At 39.7% G+C, this 25,243-nt stretch overlaps 1 protein-coding gene across 1 annotated transcript in view; it reads left to right on the forward strand.

Annotated features, from left to right (window-relative positions):
- The window catches only part of LOC122811733 (CAP-Gly domain-containing linker protein 4-like), a 1,328,591-nt gene that overhangs the window by 279,585 nt on the left and 1,023,763 nt on the right, over positions 1–25,243 (forward strand). Inside the window, exon 6 of the mRNA XM_044083780.1 lies at positions 4,901–5,072. Coding sequence (XP_043939715.1) covers positions 4,901–5,072 — 172 coding nt within the window. The remainder of the gene's footprint in view (positions 1–4,900; positions 5,073–25,243) is intronic.

Here is a 25,243-nt window from a genome sequence, read left to right on the forward strand (position 1 = left end):
AATTATAAAATAAATCTTAGAAAAAGTAATTTATTTCCTCTAAAAACACCTAAACCCTTTTCGCTTTTACCACTTGTAGGTCAACTAAAATCGGAAGAAAAAATAAAGTATTTGGGTATTGTCTTTTCCACAAATAATACAGATTTCCTAATGAATAACGTTAAGTTGACCTGGAATCATATATTGTCTGATCTAAAAAGATGGAATAATTTGAAATTACCAACAATGGCCAAAGTCTCAATCATTAAAATGAACGTACTCCCTAAAATGTTATATATCTTTCGAGCGTCTCAAGTCTCAATTTCCAAGAAATTCTTTCAACAAATTCACACAGAATTAGCTAAATTTGTATGGGAGCCTAAGAAAACCAGAATAGCTTATGAGAAATTGATGATTCCGAAGGTTAAGGGAGGTTTAGATTTACCTAACTTTGAGTTATATTATTTAATAATAAACTCTAATAGAATTCTAAGAGTGGCTAATTATGACATATCTAATTATAAATGGTCACCTAATTGGGTAATTCTGAACTATAAGCATGTTGTTAAGTTGGGAATGAATTCTAAGGCACTACCCTTTTTAAAGAAAGAGAATTTTAAATTATATGCCTTGATAGAACACATTAGAACATATATAATATCGGTACAAAATCTGTTTCAATCTTTGGATCTTTTACAATATATGATGACTCTTCAACCTTTTCATAAGAATCCGAACCTGAAAATCAATAATCAATTGATAGACCTTAAAAGATTTCCACAAATAATTAATGTAACTTTACTGGATCTATACCCTTATATTGGTATATCAGTACATGATATATTAAAAGAGATGAACCTCCCTAAATCGTATTTAATTATAATTCGACAATTAAAGGATCTTTCCATAAATTATTTTAATGACTTTGGAATTAAAGAAGAAGATTTGACCAAATGTTTAAGTTTATGGCAAACTCTGATGCAAGATTTTAAATATATAACATCTACATACAACTTAATAAAAGAATTGAAATACAAGAATCAAATACTCTTCGCAAATTACTGGAAGGAGAAAATACCATTGATTGAGGACAATAAAATATTAAAAGCTATTAACCTAACCTTAAAAGCAGTATCTCTCCAAAAATTGTTATTTACAACTGATGATTTTTAATAATGCCTATTATACTGCCTTAGAATACATAAATTTGACTCTAAAAATTCACCTAAATGTCCATATTGCACTGATCAAACGGCAGATCTTTTACACATGTTCTGGAGCTGTAAATGTATATTTAAACTTTGGAATTCTTTAAAAATTCAATTACAAAAAATGGGTTATCAACAATCTACACTTTCCTGGGAATTTATGATTCTACATATCCATGAATCGACTTGGATAAATCCCAATTGATAATACTTACAAATATTTTTTTATTAATGAAGTTATACATAGCTACAAACTGGTTGAATCCAGTGCAGACTTCATGGGAAAATTTTAAAAGTGTAGCAATAAAACATATTTTAGCACATAAATTATTAATTAAGGATCACAAGAAAAACATAAATAATCCAAAAATTTGGGAGAAAATCTTTAATATTGTATTGGCATAATGATTAAATTATATTGGTCCTCGGGGTGTATATATTAAAGTTGGAAACGTTATCAATAACCTATATACTGATACTAGATCTTTTAATACCTTGTCAAGAATTTTATCTTAATGTATAAAGATTTTAGTTATCTGTTGGAAGCATTCATGTAGATAATGTATATATAGTGTAGTAGTGTGATTATAGGTTTACTTTTGATATGGCTGTATTTTATTTTGTGTAGTGTATTATTGTATCAACAACTGAAAATAATAAAGATTTATTATTGAAAAAAAAAATTTTTAACATTTCTTTTTGTAATGCTGCCAGGAAGCCACAGCAATAAAATACACTTTACCTGTAAAACCTAGTAATTATCTCTGTCTTAGAACAATAGAAAGAATTTCCTAGCCCAGACATCTTGTCTCTTAGCTTTTGATCAACCAGTCATAAAATGCTTTACTCATCAGCTTTCTTCCAGCAGGGTGCACTTTGGTTACATTTTGAAGCTCAGAATATGACACATTTTTCTTACATTTGTTACACAAGCCTGTGGATCATATTAATATTTACAATGACATAGAATTATTTATAAAATTCTATCTGGCTGGGCTGGCAGCCCCTCAGTTTTTTCACAACTATAACCAGCATATTTAAACAAATGTAAAATGCAAAAATATATATCCTCAACCATTTAGTCAAACACGTAACCAAAGCTTCTGCTGAAATGATAATTTGGTTACAGAAGAAAAGACATTTTAACTAAGGCAAGTGCTTTCAGAGTATAGATTATTTTAATAAAATAGGCAACAGATACTCAAGTAAAATTTTATTAAAACAAGGGCCATCTGCTTGACCTTGTGGAATTTCACTTTCACTATATCGCTCATTCATCTGGCTGGTTGCTGAATTTTTAATCCCTCCCCCCCTTTTATGATGACAGCCTATACCGGCATGGCTGTCATCCAGGCACTTTATTTATTTATTTATTTAGTTATTTTCAGTTTGATTACCGGGGAAGTCCACTGGGCCAGAATGTTCCCATTTTCAGTGGAGGCCCGGGGAGAAAAGCTCCATAAGCAACACAAATACAGAAAGGTTACATAATGCAAAGGTAAAATACATATATAAATTCATACAGTTAGGAACAGCAAATGCTTAAATTGTACATTATAAACACAATTAAAGACAATAGATAACACAATTTACAGGTATTTACATTCAGAGCAATAAGTTTCAACTGTGTGAAAAATAAGCATCTGAGGATACTTGATATTTACAATATTTAGATACTTGGAGTCAAGAGAGAGAGCTTGCTTAATCTGAGGTTGCTAGCTTAGGTTTGTTTTAGGAGAATAGAAAATAAAGTTGTAGGGAAGCATGTAGCAAGGAGTATGGAGAGATCAAAGGGGAAATTTCTTAGAATTTATGTAGGGTGAAAGTAGGAACATTTACGTTTATTTGGGGCTTTGGTTTATATTCTCTTGTTTTATCACTCAGGGGAGGTGCAATGGATGCAGAGAGAAACTATTACCTACTGGTTTATGTGATGTAGCTCCACACTCAATCCACCTCAGCTTTATCAAGTAGACAGCTCTTAACAATGTAATTTGCATATATTTCCCATGGGCCTCCACTACAGGTGGTTTTAAAGTATTACACAGTGAATACTCTAGCTTGGCTGAATCTTTTTTACAATCTGTCAGACAATAGCTGCTAGCAGTGATTGGACTACCTCTTTGATATCATCTAGTTCAAAGCCATAACTAGGGTTGAACAAACAGTTGGCTTAATTGGGTGCAAGTTGCTACAGGGCATCTGGGAAGAACCTGCATTAATTTAGGAAGCCATGGGTGATATGCAGAGTGTGTTATTACTTATATGAAGCAGCTCATTTGCTGCAGATGTAACCAGGAACTTGCTATAGTTACAGTTAATAAATTGAGTTTGGAAGACTTTTTATTTTAAGGGGCGTTCCACTCTGGGGAACTGTCAGAAAAATATGTATTAATGTGTGTATGCTTAATGCTAATTAGAAACTAAATAAGTTAACACGTTTTTCATTCTATTTTATATGCACTGTTTTATATACAGTTGAGTTTCATATGAGACTGAAAAGATGCTTTTTGAAACTGCAGTGTGGTTTCTGAAACTTGCAAGATGCCCTCTGACCTAGTAATTGCTAGCACAGCAATATTCATGTTTATGCCTTTTGGAAATGTACTTGAGAAGCAGGTGATTATCTGCTAGGTCAGGAAATATGAATGAACAATGCTATATTCTGTAAATGTAGTGATTTTAAACAATCATCTCTGTTCGAAGTATGAGAACATGTGCAGCTGCAGAAGTTTAGAGATAACATAGACAAAGGACTGTTAGAGAAATTAACTGCAATCTATACTTGCTTTGTGCTCGAATTAGCCATAGTACCTTGAATGGTAACATTGCATATATCTAACCGGTGGTAGCCAAGACCACGTTGTTTTTCTTAGGAAGTTTCTCACAAAAATTGATGGTACCAGCAGAATATTGTAAAAACAATGACTGTGAAGTAATGATGACAAGACTTGTGATTCACTATGTCAGCTTGGTAGGCAATGTCTTATTAGAAAATGTATAAAAATACCTGTATTTCCTGATTCTAGTTAGACAAACTCTTATTTAGCACATTTTTGTCTCCTTGCTGCAAGATTAAAATGCCTTAACCTGAACCTACCGTGTTTTGATCATTTTTAAAGTATATTTTTCCTTTGACAGGAACTGTGCCTTGAAAGGTGTGACTTAATGGGCACCAGTAATGCCTCATATTGTAATAGCCATTTCATAATGATATAAGGATGTGCAATGTAATGAGAATGACAGACAAAGTCTAGATGCATATCGCCACCTTGCAACATCTGAGACAGACTATTCTTTCCTGTCATTACAGCAGCCACAGTTCTTCTCCCCTACCTCAGTTCTGTAGACGGATAAAGGCAGGAAGAATTAACTTCCAAAGAATGGGAACAATAAGTTGGAAAGCAGCTGGTTCCTCCTCTATTGTTATTAAACTAACTTCTTCTGTCTCTGATAAGTTGTCAGTATGTACTGTATAAATGTAACTAATTCACTGCATCATTCTTGTGCTTTAGGACTCTGGCAACATCACCATATCCAGATCAAATACAAACATTCCCATTTGTGTTTTTGTGTAATTGTCTAGATACTTGTTCTTGTATTACTGTAATAAATGTACTATTGAGTCTGTTTTTGAAAGATTGTTAATAGATCAGTTTTATTTTTTATAATTTGTTATGCAAGTGTAAGATTAATATTTACTTGACTTATAGGTGCATTTACGAATTCTGCTGAACAGAACCAGAAAATAGGGGCAAATATTGACAACATTAATCTCTTTCCCAGCATGGATTGGTACAGTCATACTGATGGTCAGGCATCTTTACCTTCGACTCAAAACAGATGTATGTCAAGACCAAGCTGTTATGTCTCATTACCAGCAAGGTTTGTCATAACTTTTTTTTACTACTTTTAATCTTCTAACTGTTTCAGATCAGTATACATACATAGAATGGTTTTGGGGGAACAGATCACCATGTTTTGGGGTCAAGAGACAAAAGTCACCTGTAACAAATATTTAATGATCTTAAAACATAAGAGGGAATTTAATAAAACCTTCACAGACATATTTGCCATGTAGACATAGTGGCACAGTGCTTACATGGACGTAAGTAGATGTGCGATCCAATAAACAGAGCTGAGGATCGTGCACAAGCGTGCAAACATGGAAGTGTCCACGGCATGCAAATCACTTCATAAGCAGGTGAAATGCATGCAAATGAGGCAGTTAGAGCAATCTAGCAAGCAGATAGGAAGTTGTGCAGACCCCGTGTTGGCATCCATAATATACACAGAAATATTCCATGTACAGATAGTTAAAATGAAGCCAGGGGCTGTAAAAGTGGAGTTACAGTGGCAGAAATATTATAGATGACACAGATATGTGGAAAAATAAAGACTGTGTGTCTAAAACAGTATGGAAAATAATGTAAAATAATATTTTTGATACAATGGGTATGTTTGCATGGCATGCCAAAATGTTCAAACATGTCGTTATAGATTCATAGGTAAGTACTAGGCTATCTGCCTGAGGGCATCTATAAGCCTAGCCAGAATGTGTTGGTTTTCGCCACCCCCTAAGATTAGTTCCCTCTCCCTCAGTCCAGCAGAGCCATTAGTTCCCTGTGCCTCTGTCCAGCAGAGCCACTACAGTGATCCCAAGGGTAAATTTTCTGTTTCCCATCCACTCATCAAGGTTTATCTTGAAGAGTGTTAGTGAGGGGCTCTGCCTAATGTAGATTGGAATCCTGTTCCAAAGCATGGGATGTCTCTGGGACAGGAATCTATCCCTCCAGCATGTCCTATTTATCGTTGTGGTGAGGTTTAGATCCCTAGAGTATGTGGCTCTCAGGGATTTGTTTTTTTTTTTTAGGTGGAGCATGTCCATTAATTCTGGGTTGGACATGGCCTTGTATGTCAGGCAGAGATCACCTCTGAGTAAGCGGTATGTGACCAAGTACAGTTTCTTCAGTCAGTTTCTTCAGTCAGTCTTCAGTCAGTCTGCATAGAGCATATGTTTGAGGCCAGTAATCCTCTTGGTGAGGTACTTCTGTGGTCTTTCCAGCTGTTGCAGGTATCTTGTAAGGTACATCCCTAATGGGGTATTGTACTCTATGATGGGTCTGATGAGTGATGAGTAGAGGGGCACAATAACCTCTTTTTTTCTAGATGCGAACCCTTTTGTGATTAGGTGGGTCACATAGAAGGATTTTCTAACCACCTTGGCAATATGATTATCAAAGGAGAGATTACTATCAACTTGGGTCCCCAGATCCCTTATTATATTTTCTGTATTAAGGGGACTACCACGTATGTGGTAGTTCACGGGTGCTTTGTTTTTTTCCAAAAAGGATGACTATGCACTTTTTGGCATTTAGCTTGAGGCCATGATTTTGACACCAGGTATCCATCTCAGTGAGACCCTTCTGGAGGATATCTGTATCAGCTGGAGAGTCAATTATGGCCCCCAGTTTGCAGTTATCTGCGAACTTGGTCAGCTATAGTCCTCCTGTGCTTGTCTGTACCTCTGAAAAGTATAGACCGAACAGGAGGGGTCCCAGGACTGAGCCCTGGGGGACGCCACTTGTAACTGGTTTAGATTCGGACCTAGAGCCTGCAACTCTCACCATGTGCATTCTATCCGTGAGCCAATAAGCAACCCATCTCATGATGTAGGGGTTTATGTTCAGGCTGATGAGCTTGTCTATAATACCAGAATGGGGAATTCTGTCGAAAGCCTTTGCTAGGTCTAGATAGGCTGTGTGGACCTCCTTTCCCTCATCTAAAGACTTGGTAACTATCTCAAAGAAGTCCACCTGGTTTAGGAGGCATGATCTGCTCTTAACAAAGCCAAACTGGGTAAGGTCCATTGTTTGAAGGTTCCCGATGTCTCTGTTAATGAATTCCATGATGATGATGCGCTCCATAGCCTTGCAGACCAGGCTAGTCAGGCTTATAGGGCGATAGTTCCCGGGGTCCGTTGTGGCTCCACCTTTGTGGAGCGGGATAACTGTTGCTGTGCGCCACTCTATGGGTACATAGAATGTAGAGAGGCTGAGTATGAACAGTGTGTTTAGGTGAGGGGTTAGTTCATTTTGGAGCTCATGTAAGACACAGCTTTGGACACCGTCTGGTCCCATTGAAGCTGTATTTTTGGCTTTGGATAGGGCTGTTTTAACCTGTATGTCAGTGATTGCCAGGGCACTACATTTTTCTGGTATGGTTATGGGCTCTTTAGGGGGTGAGAGAGGGGTGAAGTTTGCATTAAACCTGTCTGCCAAAATGTTGGCAATATCAGTCAATTCAGTGTATTTTGTGCCATTCTGCACTAACTCAGAGCAGATTTGAGAGTTTCCACTTAGGTTCTTGACATAGCTAAAGAACGCTTTGTGGTTATCTTTGGAGTCCTTGGCATTTTTTCTTTCGAAGCTAGCCTTAGATGATTTTATGAGGGATCGTAGTTTCTCGCTGATACTGATTAGGGATGTCTTTCCTTCTTGGGATTTTACTCTCTTCTACACTAGTTTACTCCTTCTATTTTATAGCTTGTTTATGGCAGGGGTCCACCAGACTGGTTTCCTTTTCTTGGAGGAGTGAGTCTTGGTTTTGCTTGGGATAGCATGATCCATGCATTCTTGCATGTGCTCATAGAGTGCCTTTGTAAGGGATTAAGCAGCTTGGACAGCATTGTCCTTTAGCATGGGGGCTGTGAACCTTTCCACCTCGGTCTTAAGTAATGTAAAGTTTGCTTTTGAAAAGTTTTTCATGGTGGTTTCCTTGATTGGGGGTGGGGGCGGAATGTGGATATCCAGAGTGATTAGTCTACGGTCTGATTTGTAGAACACCGGTTGCCCATGTTGGTGATGACCAGGTCCAATATGTTGTCACCTCTGGTGGGGGTGTTGACAAGATGATCCAAGGCATTCGAGTTTATAATTTCTAGGAAGTGTTGGGCAAGGGAGTTAGTACTTGAGTAGTTCTCCCAGTTAATGTTTGGGTAATTGAAATCACCCAATATTGGGGCATTTGGTAGGACCTTCATATTTTCCAGTGTCTCCAGAAATGCTGAATGGGGTTCCTGGGTCATGGTGGGTGATATGTAGTAAGCTACAATTTGAATTGCAGTTTTGCCTGTTGTTAGTTGCACATGGATGATCTCTGAGGCATTGTGCTGTGCACCTAACCTGGAGGTGTGGGTATCCTTGATGAATATGGATACACCCCCACCTTTTGTGTTTCAGTCCGGGTTCTGTGGCCAAAAAGTATGGTATGAGTTATAGCCTGGTAGTGCTGGGGTGCTCTCTGGAGCCTTAAACCATGTTTCCATTACTGCAGAGATATATATGTTCTCCATACTGAGGAGTGCCTCAAGTGTGTGCATTTCGAGGTTTAGACTTTTGGCATTGAGTAGCATTACCCTCAGTTTTTGGTTACTTGCGCTATTTATGGTGGTGGGTTTGTCTTTTGAGCATTTCCTAAAAAAAAGCACTATGGGGGCGGCTAAAGCCTTAGCCAGTATTCAAAAGCCTAAGGGTGACATGTGCAAGCCATCTCTTGTGAAGCAATGTGGCTTATCATGTCATCCCAGGTGGATAGATAATGGATCCCCTTTAAATGACACCAGAAACTTAGCCAATTGTTGAAATTGATCATTTTTTCTTTATACTGTGGTATCATTCTTGGTAAGGGCAGAATGCTACTCAGGGTCAGGGTCATACTGGCCTGGGCTATGTGATCAGAGAGCTCTTCCATGTCTCTTTTCATGTAGTCCATGGAGGTACGTCTCAGGTCATTCACACCAACATGGACAATGACAGAGTCGTATTTGTACTTGTTCTGGAGTGACCTGAGTGCTTGTGTTATGTGGTGGATCCTGGTGCCCGACAGGCAGCTAATTGTAACCTTCTCCAAGTCCAGCCTAGTTAGTGGGACATCAGTGTGCCTGATTATAGAGTCGCCTATTACTAGTGTGTTGGGTATGTTATTTTGCCTTAAGGGCTGTGATTGCATGGCACACTGATTATGTGAAGTATGTGTTTCATGGTTTGTGATGGGGCGTGGAAGTTGCTTTGGTGTCTGCTTTGGAGGTCTCTGTTGCTTTTGCAGATTTTTATTTAGAGCCTCCGAGTATGTTTTCATGTATTTATGTGTGTCATTTGCCAGTGTTGGTTTAATAGGTCTATATGAGACTGGTGGTGTGTTGCAAGTATTTTCCTTCTCCTTTTGACTGTCAGTTCCAGTCTTGGGTTGAGAGAGCTTTGCCTCCAGTTTGACTGTATAATTGCATCTCTCGCATATATTAGTGTTTGCTGGTAGGAGGAGAATGTTGTCTGTATACATGAGGCAGTTGTAGCATTGCCTCAAAATGCCCAGATTCACCAGTTGGACTGGAGAGTACACCTGAAACTGCCCTTTGGACATGCCTGAATAGGTAAAGTGAGCTGTTTTACTGATTAGCTGGTAGGGACGAATAGAGATCCTTGTTCTTCTGGACAGTATAGGGGGTCTAGTGCTAGGGTTAATTAGTGTTTGCTATGAGTTTTGAGCAAGTGCTGGGCTGTAAAATGAATGATTTGAGTGCTTAAGTTGAAAGTTTGTCTAGTTCCAAGGGAAAAATTGAAGAGCAGACTTCGTGGAGCCGGGAATAGTTTAACACTAGCTAACCGGCACTGCCCGGAGCTCAAAACTACGCAAATGTGGTTTTTATAGCAGGGAAAAGAAAGAGATAGAAATTAGTCCAAAATGGCCAATAAACTACTAACTTCTGGGCTACAGCAAGCAAGGCACACAAATTTCAGAAAGAAACAGATCAAATAAGCAGGCACAATAAGCCTTTAACCAGAAATTCCCAGCTCAGAAGAGCAGAATCTAGCCTCTCCACCCACAAAAGTGCAGACTACAAACCACAAACCTTCTTAATGTAAAATAACTGGTCTGAAGCCCAAGTGCTTAAACCAGAACTAATGTGCTTTTAGAATAACAGACACTTAGCCTTCAATCAGCAATTCCCAACTTAGAATGATGTAAGCTACCTGTCCTGCCACAACAATGCAGTCCACAAACCTTCTTAATGTAAAACAACTGGTTTGAAGCCCAAGTGCTTAAACCAAAAGGCTTAGAATAGTTACAATTGAATCAGGCTACTACCAAGCAGCAATAACTGCAGAATAATACAACTGAGTACTTTTAAGAAGAAGCACAAGCAAAATAAGGTAATAAAGTGGGAAGAAACACAATTACAGGAAAAGCAGATGAAAAAAGTGCATTTTGTATACGTATATATATATATATATATATATATATATATATATATATATATATATATACACACAAATAACAATAGAAAACAAGCAAACTGGTTTAAACAAATTACACAATTAACCAGTAAAAAAACCTCAAAACTGAGCACTGTTTCCGCAGTCTTCAATCTGACAAGTTCTAACCGCACACTCCTGCCAATAAGGTGCAGGGGAACCTTCTCCAAAAAAGATGGCCTGGAATAGTGCTCAACTTATGCAAACAAAGCTATATTCAGCAGGCCTAAATCTAGTCTATGCTACAGCAGTCAAGGTGCACCAGTATCAGAAAAACAGTTCAAATGAGCAGGCACAGTAAGCCTTTAACCAGAAATTCCCAGCTCAGAAGGATAGAATCTAACCTCTCCTCCCACAAGAATGCAGACCACAAACCTTCTTCATGTAAATGGGAAAAAAATATAACAATATTGTAAAAAAGCAGAATTTGTGAGTATCTAACAGTATTGCATTACAGGACCCTGTGTGAAGTATGTACAATGTAGGACTGCTGTGGTTGCTAACAAGGCAGTGCCTGAATCTGTGCAGTTACCAGGTACTGTGCATAGATCTGTATGCAAATGAGCTGGGGTTACGCTATAGCAGAAATGGTAATCTGTGTCCACAAATCCCATCCATGTAGGCACAGAACTGGGTTGTTGCCCACAAAAGAGGTAGCTGACATCAAAAGGGGGTATGTCTGCAAACTTGTAAGCACATTGGAGTTTAGCGGCGCCTGTTTGTGCTGTGCACCGCTATGCTCAGCAAGGCGGGGGGGGTTCTGGTGACTGCTCAACTTTGCTTACCTTCAGGGCATATGTTTCAGTGGGTTTGATGATGTTTGAACACGTTTGGGTGGCACACAGTTGTGCTGAGCATGCCTTCCATGGGGGCATGTCTCCTCATTGTGGCTCCCCGCAGTGCTCAGCAAAGGAACATTGTCAAAAAAAAATTGGCTGACAGAGCCAATGATGTATTAATTAATGATGAACCCTGTTACACTTAAACTAAAACCATTAAACCACTTAATGATTTTCTTGGCAGGTGGAGTGTATCGTAGCTAGCCAGTCACACAGAGTACACCTACAGCAGAGCACTGTATAGTATGCATACATCCTACAATCTGATTTTTTCCCCATACTCTGCATTATTGGAGTACAGACTTGGGAATTTTAACCTAGAGAATGCTAGGGGCTGCTGCAGGTTTGCTACATTTGTATGTGCTAGATGCTGAGGTCAATGCAGCTGCTGCTGCTGCTGACCAGAGGCCTAGACTGAGAAGGGGAACAGTGTTCACGTCCAGGGTAACCTAGCAGGAGCTACATGAGCTGGAGATTGTTGAGCTGTTCAGGGTGGACAGGAACATACTACAACAACTCAGTGAGCTTTGCTGCCCTCAACTCGGACCCAGAGCTAACAGAGGTTAACCCATCCTAGTGGAAACAAAGGTATGTGTAGTCCTTAGGATACTAGCTATAGGTACTTTCCAAAGACCAACTGGGGACATGATGGGCGTCACACAGGCATCTGTTTCTAGAGTACTCCATCAGTTCCTGGATACCTTGCTACCATATTCCAGTGAGAACATTTATCTTCACCACACCCCTGAAGAGATGGCCAGCAGTATGTGACTCTTCCACCATGTAGCACACTACCTTGAGATATCGGGTACCATAGATTGCACTCATGTACATATCAAGGTACCACCCACTGAAGAGGATAGAATCTACATCAACACCAAGGGGTATCACTGCATCAACTGCCACACCATGTGCAATGCCCAGGGTTTTATCATGAATGTGTATGCTGGCAGCCCTGGCAGTTACCTCAGCTCCCATATCTGGCATGAATCACAGCTGTACCAGATGTTTGCTAGGGGGGGACATTCCACATGGCCATTTAGTTGGAGACGCTGGCTACGCATTGGAACCATGGGTGATGACACCCATCAGAAATGCACACACACACACACACACACACACACTGAAGAACACCATAACGAGGCACACACACAAACCAGGAAGATCACAGAGCATGTGTTTAGGCTGTTGAAGTCATGATTCTAGTGCCTTGATATATCTGGTGGAGCCTTGCAGTATTCTCCAGCCACATATCCACAGAAGTTCACAGTATGTGCCATGGTACACAATATGATCCTGTGGAAACAGCTGCCACATGATCGGCAAAGGGAAGGAATACACAGCCCCCCAACAGTGCCTAAGTCACCACAGCCTCACCCTCAGGGGGGGACTCAGAGGAGGAACCCCCTGAGGCTGTCCCTGTAGACAGACTTAGGCACACCAAATATGCCGTGGCTTTGGCCAAGAGACAAAGCATAGCACATACACTGACAACCTAGGGCCCTAGGGACTGACACCGCACTCCGACTCGCACATATATCAGTAAAATGATGCCAGCCAGGCCACACAACCTGTAATTCACCATGTATTTGGCTGTGGACTGCTTGTATCAGACAGAGGCAACCCCAAACTACAGGTCTGTCAACTACTGCATTCGCAAGGTAAGTCACTCTCCTGTACACTACTTGTAAGGGGTATTATAATATGGTAGCATATGTATGGATCTAAAGCATGTATGCAAGGGAATATAGTGGGCTATATGTAGTGTGCTACTCGGCTACAGGCAGAAATGTATACTGGGATACAGGGCTACTTGCACAGATCTAACAAGACTCTTAGGACAACAAGTACTGTGTTCACTAGTATGTGCCCCATATTACCCACTAGGCCACATGGCTGGAAACTCCACAACAGTAGTTCAAGGAGATGCCAAACAGTGGGGTCACAGGACAGTCGCATGACTGTCTGTGCCAACAGAGCATAGGCTTGTCATCTCCCACCCCAAACACATCAGTGTTGCCATACAACTGCTGTAACAGTAAGTCTGCAATGATATATCAGCAGACCAGAAAATTCCCCTATCATGTTGATAGCATGAGGGAGGAAACCTTTCTGTCTGATGGCCAGTCTGGCTCAGTGGGCCAGGGACAGTAGCATGTGTGATGGTGTTAATGGTTCAAGCCTGGCAGGATCCAACATCACTTGCATGTGAGGTACATATATGGTGGTAGTCCCACAGACCATCAGTATATAGACTCCCCAAATACTTCTGCAGAACACATGTACATTACTGACACACACAACTACATTTAAGGAGACTATCCTGTTATACACCATTGATATAGATATGGGCAGAGATGTACAAATGTTCCCACATACCCCTGAATGCTGGGGTTATCTGCACATACACATCACAATACCTGTCTGATGGCAACAGGCCAAGGTCACAACAGTACATAATCCACTCACCCACAAACCCCTGAGCCTGTGGGCTGTTACCCTGCAGACAGGCATAGGTACGCAGGTGGTGTAATGTAAAATGGGTGCAATGCTGTCCGTGGAAAGGCCATATTGTCCCTGGACACATGTCTGCCTATCAAACTGCAAACAGCCACATATGGCCAGACTGATAATTGTACACACATAGCAAGGATATTACCAGGTATCCCACCCCTAGGACACTAGATACAATAACAGTACCAAGCAATATCACTCTGCAGGCCACACATGCTAATACAAGGCCACTTTGCATACTCCACAAGTACTGTGCCTGCAGCAACATGTACAACAGACATGACCTGTGGTGCATGTGATATGTACTGTGAGCTGTAATGTGTAATACTAGATAGGCAGAAGTTATAATCTCACATCCTCCAACTGTGTGTGTGTGTGTGTGTGTGTGTGTGTGTGTGTGTGTGTGTGTGTGTGTGTGTGTGTGTGTGTGTGTGTGTGTGTGTGTGTGTGTGTGTGTGTGTGTGTGTGTGTGTGTGTGTGTGTGTGTGTGTGTGTGTGTGTGTGTGTGTGTGTGTGTGTGTGTGCGTGTGTGTGTGTGTGTGTGTGTGTGTGTGTGTGTGTGTGTGTGTGTGTGTGTGTGTGTGTGTGTGTGTGTGTGTGTACCAAAATATCCCCTCACAGCACTATGAACATAGTAATCCAAAATTAGGCACCAGAGACCAGCAGTTCCAACACACAAGTAATTTAATGTTCAAGCACAGCAAAAGGAACACACATCCACAAATAACATAAACGCTGATAAAAACACTTCCCCTTATGTTTTTGTTTCATAGAACTTCATCAGATGGGCAAATACATCATAGTTACGTAGTTAAATAACTTTTCCTGTTTGAACAGACCAATGAAATCAATTATTCAATTAGTTACCAAGATACAGAAAGAGTGGATTCTAAACTGCATGTGACAGTCTTGAAATGTTGAATAAAATGCATTTAAATATGCATATTACAACTGTTTGTATAAAAATATATTCATATTAAAATGTACAATGTATTAATTAATACATTCAAATAAATAATGCGTGTTAAATATATTGTTTAAAAGTATTTAAAATGCAATGGCATAAAATAACTTAAAATAATATAGAATACTAGTCTAGCACCATCTGGCGGACAAATAATAAAACACATGAAAATGTATACACAATCAATAATTCACTTAAATAAACCAGGATAAAATAACATGAATATATGTAAAAATGCAAAAATATCACAATTTTGCAGACCTGAGCTTGAGTACAGGTTTTAAAGACACCATATCATTAAGTCCTGAATTGTTACAAGCATCCATGACTAATTGCCAATATAGTTCCCTGTATTCTGGGGTCTATAGGGACCACTTCTATCATGAAAAATTGATACCCTGCTTTTGGACATGCCTGAAGATGTTTGTACAGGGTGTTATTATCATTTTTCTTCCTTAAATCATAAAGGTGTTCATACATTCTTTGTTTTAACCTCCTTTCCATCTTACCCACATAGAAGGAGTCACATGCCCCACACAAAACAGTATATACCACACCTGTGGTATTACAATTTGCATACCCTCTAGTAGTTATATATTTATTTCTACATTTTAAATATAACATGTCCTCAGTCCGTATGTACTTACATTGGGTGCAACTTCCACATTTGTGTGTACCTTTTTTGTTACTAATGAGAGTTCCAAAATTGTTATAATGGGAACCTCCTTCCAAAATATTTTTGATATTTCATCCTATTTTGCACACACATGTAAGTGCTTATCAAATATATTAATATACTGCTAAGGCTGCAAATTTTTCTACTCCTTGTCTATAACTTGTTTGACCAAATTGGTTTCACCATCATATGTGATAGTCAAAGCAGATTGGTAAGACACCCTTTCTATCCTGGTACCTGGGCTTGCATGATCACTGGGGTGATTTTTACCCAAAATAGGGGAAAACCTAGACTCTCTACCATCCATGACATCTGTTAATACATCATTCAAAAGTGTTGGAGGGTACCCCCTGGCTTTGAACATTTCTACTATAAAATCACATTCTCTTTTAAAGTCTTGGTCATCAGATGTTATTCTGCTAGCCTGGACCAGTTGACCTTTTATTACCCCGCTTTTTTGGTGTGGGCTTGAGCACTCACATAGTGAAGATAAGAATTTGAGAATTTCTGCTTTCTATGTATTTTAGATTTGAGACCATTGGCCACTCTTTGAATGTTAACATCAAGGTAATTTAACTCACTATTGTTAAGCTGATATGCAAATTTTAGGAACTTAGTAGTCTTAGAAATGTATTCAAGGAATTCGAAAAAATGATTATCAGTACCAGTCCAAAAAATGCAGATGTCATCTGAAAAGCGCCCATACAGGTTCCAATATTGCTTAAATTCAAAATTGAACACATATTTGTTTTCCCAATATAGGACAATAATATTGGCATAGGTATGGGGCACAGTGTGCCACCATTGCTACACCCTTCAATTGTTTATAGTATTCGCACTGAAAGAAAATACAATTATTCTTAAGGACTAAGTCCATTAAAATTAGACAACTGTGAAATACACCAAAGGGAATATCTGCACAATTGGCCATGAATTCCTCAAAGTAAGCAAGCCCCACATCATGTGGAATACACGTGAACAAATGCACTACATCAAGTGTAATGAAAGTACTAGTGTTGGATTGTTGTTCATTGCTTATGCATCTTAAAAAATCCCATGAATCCTTGAGGATGTTCTCATTTTTGAAAACTGTGTTTTTTAGATTATAATCTATATATTTTGCCAAAGGTGCAGTTATTGATCCTTCCGCAGAGACAATAGGCCTAAGCGCTGGGTCATTAGCACTTTTGTGGACCTTGGGTATGCCACAGATAGAGGGTACTCTAGGCTTGTTGACATTTAAAAAGTTATAAGTTTCAATGTCTATGAGCTCCTCTATCACTAGATCATCTAGACACATGGAAATCTTTTTATATGCGATGTTGACTTCGTTCAAGGAAACTGTAGTGTATGTCTCTACATCACTGAGCAAGTCAAACATTTTGCTTTCATAGCTGATATGATCCATTAAAACAACCCCTCCACCCTTGTCAGGTTTCATGGTTCTAAGGTTTTTGTTTTCCTTAAAATCATATAGAATATTTTTTTCCTCAGTAGTTACATTTGGGGTCACTCTATTGTATTTCAACATTTCCCTTAATTCTTTTTCCACCACCAGTTCAAAATTTCTAAGCTAGGGGTGCAGTGGGGGGTTGAAAGCGCTTTTCTTCACTAGTTTATTGTGAATATTCTTTTTCTCCTGCCCATTAAAAATAATTCTATATTTTTTGTCTAATAAATAATTTAAAATCAACTAATAAATTCACCAAATTGTTTTTTACCCTGGGGATAAAAGTGAATCCTTTCAAAAATAAATTAAAATGCCCTTAGGTGATAACATTGCTGGTGTAGTTAAATATGTTAAAACCATTGTAGCTAAATAAGAAACCATCTTCTGTAATTTCATCTTGAGAATCTGTCTCCAATATGTTCATTCCTGTGGTCCCCGACCTTTCTGTACTTGGTTCCCATACTTGTAGTTCACAGGACCCTTCTGTCTCAACTTCTCAGACCTCCTTGGAGGTGGAAATTCTGAGGGGTCCTGTAAGTTTAAATTTTCTTGGTCATCGTGATTAATATTCTCTGTATATGCCCATCTTCTATTGTTTTCATCCCCATATAAGTTGCTGTTGACCCTAAAGAGTTTTGGTTTAGGGTAATGTGTCATGCTAGCATGTTCATTAGTGTCTCTGTCAATTTTCATAAGTTTTCTATCCTGTATTTTCTTGCATTTTAACTCAATACCATTCGCAATATCAAAATACTTTGCCTTTTCAGTGTCTATACTGAACAGTAAATCACTAACAATACTGGTGTTAACACTCTCAATCTGATTAAAAACATTTTCCATTTCTAGCTCATTATTTTTGATAATGGCTCTCATTATGTCTGCCCCACATCTATCAAAAGCCATAATGAGGTCCTGGTGAAACTGAGAACTTTCTTTTACATTATTAGGATACTTGCATACCCATAAACCTTTAGGAACAATTTTTAAATGCAGGCAGTGTTTAAGATAAGCATTGTCAGTTTCCCAGGCTTTATATTTGCACAATAAATTATCAAGTTTAAAAAGCATAGTAGCATAAGTATCATTGTTAGTAGCAACTTGCTTTTGTGCACTAAAATCAATTTTAAAGTTTAAAATGTCTCTAAAATGTATTTTAGTACCTTGTTGGTTTGAACTGTTGGAACGTGTTTCTCTTTCACTCAGTCCATGGTTTGGATGTGTGTTCACTTGTAAAAGACCCTTCTTGTGGTTAGAGGCTAATGTAATACTGGGAAAGCCATCCAAGCTTGATTATGGTCGTTGAAAAGTTTGTGAGTTCAAATTTACAGTCCTTGTAGTAGCATTTCTGCCCTCCATTCCTTCCTTCGAAGCTGAACATTGTAATCCTTCCTGGTTACCAGATAGAGAAACCCCTGCTGCTAGAGTAGCCATAGATTGGCTAATGGGCATCAAAAGCCCCACCAGTTTTGTCAGTTGTCCAATGAGCTTACGCAGCTCACCCAGTTCAGTCCATTTAGGTCTGTTTTCATTAACAGAAGCATTGGAGCCAGCCGGTGAATCCATAACCACAAAACCAAAAACTATTAAACAGCAAAGATGTGGTGAAAGTGCCCAAAACGTAACTAGTAATCCAAAATTAGGCATCAGAGACCAGCAGTTCCACCACACAAGTAATTTAATGCTCAAATACAGCAAAAGAAACACACATCCACAAATAACATAAATGCTGATAAAAACACTTCCCCTTACATTTTCGTCTCATAGAGCTTCATCAGATGGGCAAATACATCATAGTTACCTAGTTAAATAACTGTTCCTGTTTGAATAGACCAATAAAATCAATGATTCAATTAGATACCAAGATACAGAAAGAATGGATTCTAAACTGCATGTGACAGTCTTGAAATGTTGAATAAAATACATTTAAGTATTCATATTAAAACTGTTCATATAAAAATATATTCATCTTAAAATGTACAATGTATTAATTAATAAATTCAAATAAATAATGCTTGTTAAATATATTGTTTAAAAGTATTGAAAATGCAATGGCATAAAATAATTTGAAATAATATAGAATACTAGTCCCGCACCATCTGGTGGACGATAATAAAACACATGAAAATTTATATAAAATCAAGAATTCACTTAAATAAATAAACCAGGATAAAATAACATGAATATAGGTAAAAATGCGAAAATATCACAATTTTGCAGACTTGAGCTTGAGTACAGGTTTTACAGACATCATATCATTAAGTACTGAATTGTTACAAGCATCCAGGACTAATTGCCAATATAGTTCCCTGTATTCGAGTCTGGTCTTCCATGGCCCACCCCTGGGGTCTATGGGGACCAGTTCTATCATGAAAAATTGATATTCTACTTTTGGACATGCTTGAAGATGTTTGTACAGGTGCGTTATTATCATTTTTCTTCCTTAAATCATAAAGGTGTTCATGCATTCTTTGTTTTAACCTTCTTTCCATCTTACTCACGTAGAAGGAGTCACATGCCCCACACAAAATAATATATACCACACCTGTGGTATTACAATTTGCATACCCTCTAGTAGTTATATACTTGTTTCTATATTTTAAATATAACATGTCCCCAGTCCGTATCAACTTACATTGGGTACAACTTCCACATTTGTGTACCTTTTTTGTTACTAATGAGAGTTTCAAACTTGTTATAATTTGATATTTCATCCTTTTTTGTCCACACATTTAAGTGGCTTATCAGATATACAATTTAAATCTGATAAGGCTGCAAATTTTTTCCACTCCTTATCTATAACTTGTTTGACCAAATTGGTTTCACCATCATATGTGATAGTCAAAGCAGATTGGTAGTGCACCCTTTCTATCCTGGTACCTGGGCTTGCATGATCACTGGGGTGATTTTTACCCAAAATAGGGGAAAACCTAGACTCTCTACCATCCATGACATCTGTTAATACATCATTCAAAAGTGTTGGAGGGTACCCCTGGCTTTGAACATTTCTACTATAAAATCACATTCTCTTTTAAAATCCTGGTCATCAGATGTTGTTCTGCTAGCCCAGACCAGTTGATCTTGTATTACCCCTCTTTTTTGGTGTGGGGGGATGGGCATTTGCATACTGAAGATAAGAATTCGAGAATGTCTGTTTTCTATGTATTTTATATTTGAAATCATTGTCCACCCTTTGAGTGTTAACATCAAGGTAATTTAACTCACTATTGTTAAGCTGATATGTAAATTTTAGGAACATAGTAGTCTTGAAGTTCTATGAGATTAAAACGTAAGGGGAAGTGTTTTTATCAGTGTTTATGTTATTTGTGGATGTGTGTTCCTTTTGCTGTGTTTGAACATTAAATTACTTGTATGTTGGAACTGCTGGTCTCCGGTGCCTAATTTTGGATTACAAAGAAAAAAGACCTTGGGTATCATCCACAGCTTCAGGCTTTAGACTGTTAAAATACAATTTATTAATTGCTTTAAAAAGTGAAGCTGACAGGATGTAAACTTCACTAGAATATAATGAACTGAAAGTAGTTGAGTATCCAAGCAGTTGTCATCCACAGCTTCAAACTTCAGGCTGTTAAAACTCAATTGAAAGCTTAAAAAGAGAAGCTGACAAAATGCAAACTTCACTGAAATAAATAGCCTAGTGATTAACATCCACAACTTAGGCTTCAAGTTGTTAAAACACAGTTAATAACACAGTTGATAGCTGCTTTGTAAGCAAAGCTGACAAAAGCATATACTTCACTGGAGCGTGAAAAGCTGAAAAGATGAAATTTGTCCAAACAATGAGCGCTTTCGGCAGATGCCTTCTTCAGATCATATAAAAGTGTGGTTAGCTCTTCCTGTTTATAAAGGAAACACAATCAAGAGCTGGTAGCTGATTGTCTTTAGTGTTCTTAAAGGCACAGGACAAAAATAAATGTTCAAAGTGGAGATGTGTCTCCTACAATGTAGGTCAATGTTAAAATGCTAGAATCATGTATTAATATTTGGTAGGTTTCTTCTAGATTTTAGAACAGGTCTGAGAGGTACTATTGTATTAAGACCTGGGGGTTGATTGGCTCTAAAATTATTGATCCAAAAGATCTCTCTTAATTCTGTCCTGTTGTGGACATCTCCTTCCCTGATGTTTTGGGTGACCACTTCCACGGCTTTAAACAAGAAATTATGCGTTGGATGGACCAATACGTGTGCTGCTAAGGCATTATGTGGAACTTTCTGATCAATGTCTCTGACATGTCGTAGAATACGATCTTTCAGTCGTTGGTCAGTTTTTCCAAGATAAAAAGCTTGGCACTTGCGACAGGTAGCCAAATAGATAATGTGGCTAGTAGTACAATCAGCATAAACATTGAAATGAAAGTTACGTCCAGATACTGGGTGGAGGAAAGTATTACTAGTATCTAAGTAAGGACAAGCTTTACATCTGCAACATTTAAAAGTACCCTTGCGATTTCATAGTGATTCACCACGTTTAAAGCCATCTTTATGGCATAGTAATCTCTTGATATTCTTTTTATTCTTGTAGAGAAACTTCTCTAATTTTGGATTACAAGTTTCATTTTGGGCACTTAAACCACATCTTTACTGTTTAGCACTATGAACATGCCCATATGGCTTGTCTCCATGCAATGGTATGCATTTTATGGCCTTGTGACTGGCTGCTGGCCTCTAAATTCCCTCCTCTACAAGGCCTGCTGATGTCATCCACCTTAAGAGCACTGGCTGACAGTGCAGTACCAGATAAACAGTGTGATACATGTGATAAGTACTGCGAGCTATAGTGTAAAATACCAGATAGAGATAGGGAGGGGTTCTAGTCTCACAGCATTCAACATGTGTGTGTGTGAGTCTGTGTGTGTGTGTGTGTGTGTGTGTGTGTAAACATATCCCCATGCAGCACATCAGACAAGCCCCTATGGGAAATCTCTGTGCAATGGTTATGCATTTTATGCCCACTGGCTACCTGCTGGCCACAACACTGGCCTCCATTACAAGGCCTGCTGATGTCATCCACCTTAAGAGCACTGGCTGACAGTGCAGTGTCTAGTAAACAGAGTGGTATATGAGATAAGTTCTGCGAGCTATAGTGTGTAATATTAGATAGGTAGGGGGTTCTAATCTCAAAGCATCCAACGTTTGTGTGTGTGTGTGTGTATGTGTGTGTGTGTGTGTGTGTGTGTGTGTGTGTGTGTGTGTGTGTGTGTGTGTGTGTGTTTGTGTGTGTGTGTGTGTGTGTTTGCATGCAAATATGTCCCCTGACAGCACTACAGACATGCCCATGTGGCCTACCCCTGTGCATTGGTTATGCATTTTATGACCCTGTGACTAGACGCTGGCCATAAATTGCCCTCTTCTACATAAGCATAATTGATGTCTGCCACCATCTACAGTTGTACATGCAGACTACCCAGGTGACATGTATCAAGTGTAGTAGAGTGTGTCACAGGGTATGAAAGCATGATGACTCTGACTGTCCCCATTGCCCCTGACATAATGTTCTACATATATATACACCTAGGGAGCCAAGCAGATGTACTGGCATACCTTGTTGATGTCCTATCTCTGCTGCTCTTCCTTGCCATCCTGTGACACTGTATTTACAACATGTGTCCATAGTTGCACTGCTCAGACTCCTGGGACAACAACATACACAGCTCCATGACACACTTGTCATTCTGTAACACTACCACCAGTGTACCATCAGGCAGCAAAGATACACAACATTTGATGTGTAGTCCTGATACATGCCAGCATACAGTACCTGTCATGGTCCACAACAACTGCCATTGCATACAACTACTGCACTACATAAACATATATAAAGTTATATAGTCACCTTGTGCATCACACACAGATATGCAGGTCCGCACATTAATGGCATGGATGGCAGAGATGTGGCACAGGTATCATCACATGCACAGGGTGTGGTGTGGGGGTGCCGGAAGCCTAGGCTATGCTGGTGACATGGGCCATGGAGACATGCTGTGTGTGTGTGCATGTGTGTGTGTGTGTGTGTGTGTGTGTGTGTGTGTGTGTGTGTGTGTGTGTGTGTGTGTGTGTGTGTGTGTCTGTAGGTGACTTGCATGTGACATTGGTGTTGGAGTGTGTGCATGTACACAGTCAAGCTAAGTACTAGCCCTACACATGCTTATGGTGGACAGCTGTGGACCGTACATGGTAGAGTGGACAGTACACCATCTTCAGTTATGAACACAGGAACTGGCTTCTCATTGAGTAACTTGGGGATGCTGTGCTACTACCTGATGGTGACTGCTGTCTGCTGGGCCTGTGTCCCCCACAGGACTACACAGGATCACATGCCCATGGCCTGCCATATTGTAGTGTGGACAGCACACCTCCCTCTGTAGTGCTGGAGGTGCTGCCACTATAGGAATGTGAGTCTGCACGGCCACGTTAACTACCAGCAGATGGTGTTATTCGCCTCTGTCCATGTGTCTGATGCTCAGCTCCAAAAGCAGAGACAATGTGCACTCAAAAACACACACTGTCTGAGCCCACTGTCTGTCCAATACATCAATGAAACATTCCACAGTGTCACTGATGCAGTGGAGGCAGTCACGGATGTCAGACTGTGCTGCATCCGTAACCGTAAGCATCCATCGTGTGTTGTGTTAGGCTCATGCCTGTGCCTCCATGACAGCCCAAAACATGCATTGACTGACCCGTAATGTGACACCTACAACAGGAAGTGGATGGGCAGCAGTCCTTCTTCAAGAACCCCTGTCAATCTGCCTGTGTGGTCCTTGCCAGCTCTCTGGTTATGGGCAGTGCCTATGCTCACTGACACCATAGTTCTCACACTGTCCTGTACTATGTCACCGCCCTCTGACTGTCCAATATCTGTGGCCTCTGGTGACTGGGTATGTGGGAGCATATTGACTGTGTGTGGGGTCAATGGGAGCAGAAGTGGGATGTCAACCTCTGGGACAGATTCAGACACCAACAATCCCAGCTGTGCCTCACTATGGCCACCATCATTATCGGAGTCTGATAAGACACTGACATCAGCTTGTGATTAGAACAGACTTCAACCCCCCTGTTCTCCTGTGAGAAGCAAGACAAAAGCAGTACATTACCACCTGCACTATTATGTATGGTAATCCACACAGGCTCTTATGGTTGAGGATCCACAACTGCATTACATGTCTCACATCTCCTCATCTCTGATCCCATGCACAACACACACACACCCACAACAACATACACAGACAACCCAGGCCCTGTATAACATGCATGTCACCTACATCCACATAATGTTGCTAGTTCAATACACCTATGAGGTATGCAATATGACAGTGTATGTGACAGAACGTCACAGAAAACCCAGTACTCCTATCTTGACAATGATATGTCAGTTGTAGTGTCACTGCCTCAGGTATATACCTTTTCCCTATTGTGTTTGAATGGGCATTGCGGAGTAATTGCCACATGTTTAGCAGGCTGTGTAGTTGCTCATAACTATAAGTGCAAACATGTTAACACACACACCTGTCATTGCTTAGGCTATGCACTGCAGTTAACTGCACTGAAATGGAATGTGCAATTATTCTACTCTAGCTAAGCAGAACACTTGTGCAAAAGGCAAAATGGCAGCCCTCAACATTCTTAGGGTATATCTGATCTGGCAAAACAACAGTACAACACTTACCAGGTACAAGACCACGAAATCTGGCCATATCTGATGCACCTGTGAAAAAGTGAGGGAGAGGTATAGTCAGCAATACCAAATGTTGCAGTGTTACAAGGTAATATATGCGTATATCCACAAGTACAGTAGCTAATGTGGTACTGGCTATATTGCTGACATTCTGAGCATGTGTGCACAACTGTGGTGAAAAGTCAACCCCCCCCCCCCCAAAAGCAGATAGACCTGACATCCATGTACTGGTCTGCAGAGCCTGCCACAATGACTGCAAATGTATTATACAGGTGAACACAGTCGGCTTACTTGGATGCTCCTCTGATGTGGATGCTATAGCACCCTCCTCCAGGATGTATGGAATGATGTTTGGCTGGAAGCTATGGGCTGATCCTAGGTTTGCCAGGAATTCCACTGTGGCTGAGAGTGGTTGTTCTGTTGCAGGCCCTCCACCAGTAGCAGCATGATCCCTGGCAACAGCAGCTGCCCTTTGACATGCAGGATTGATCATGTCTGTGGCCCGGTGTTGAACTTGCTCATAGTTCCTGTCCTGTTGGCCAATATCTTTAATAACCCTCACAAGGTCAGACCACACTGCTGTCCACTATTCATGATTGTGGCAAC

Source organism: Protopterus annectens, chromosome 1.part1 (genome assembly GCF_019279795.1).
Source record: "Protopterus annectens isolate FY-2018-M chromosome 1.part1, PAN1.0, whole genome shotgun sequence".
In the NCBI taxonomy this organism is placed as follows: domain Eukaryota; kingdom Metazoa; phylum Chordata; order Ceratodontiformes; family Protopteridae; genus Protopterus; species Protopterus annectens.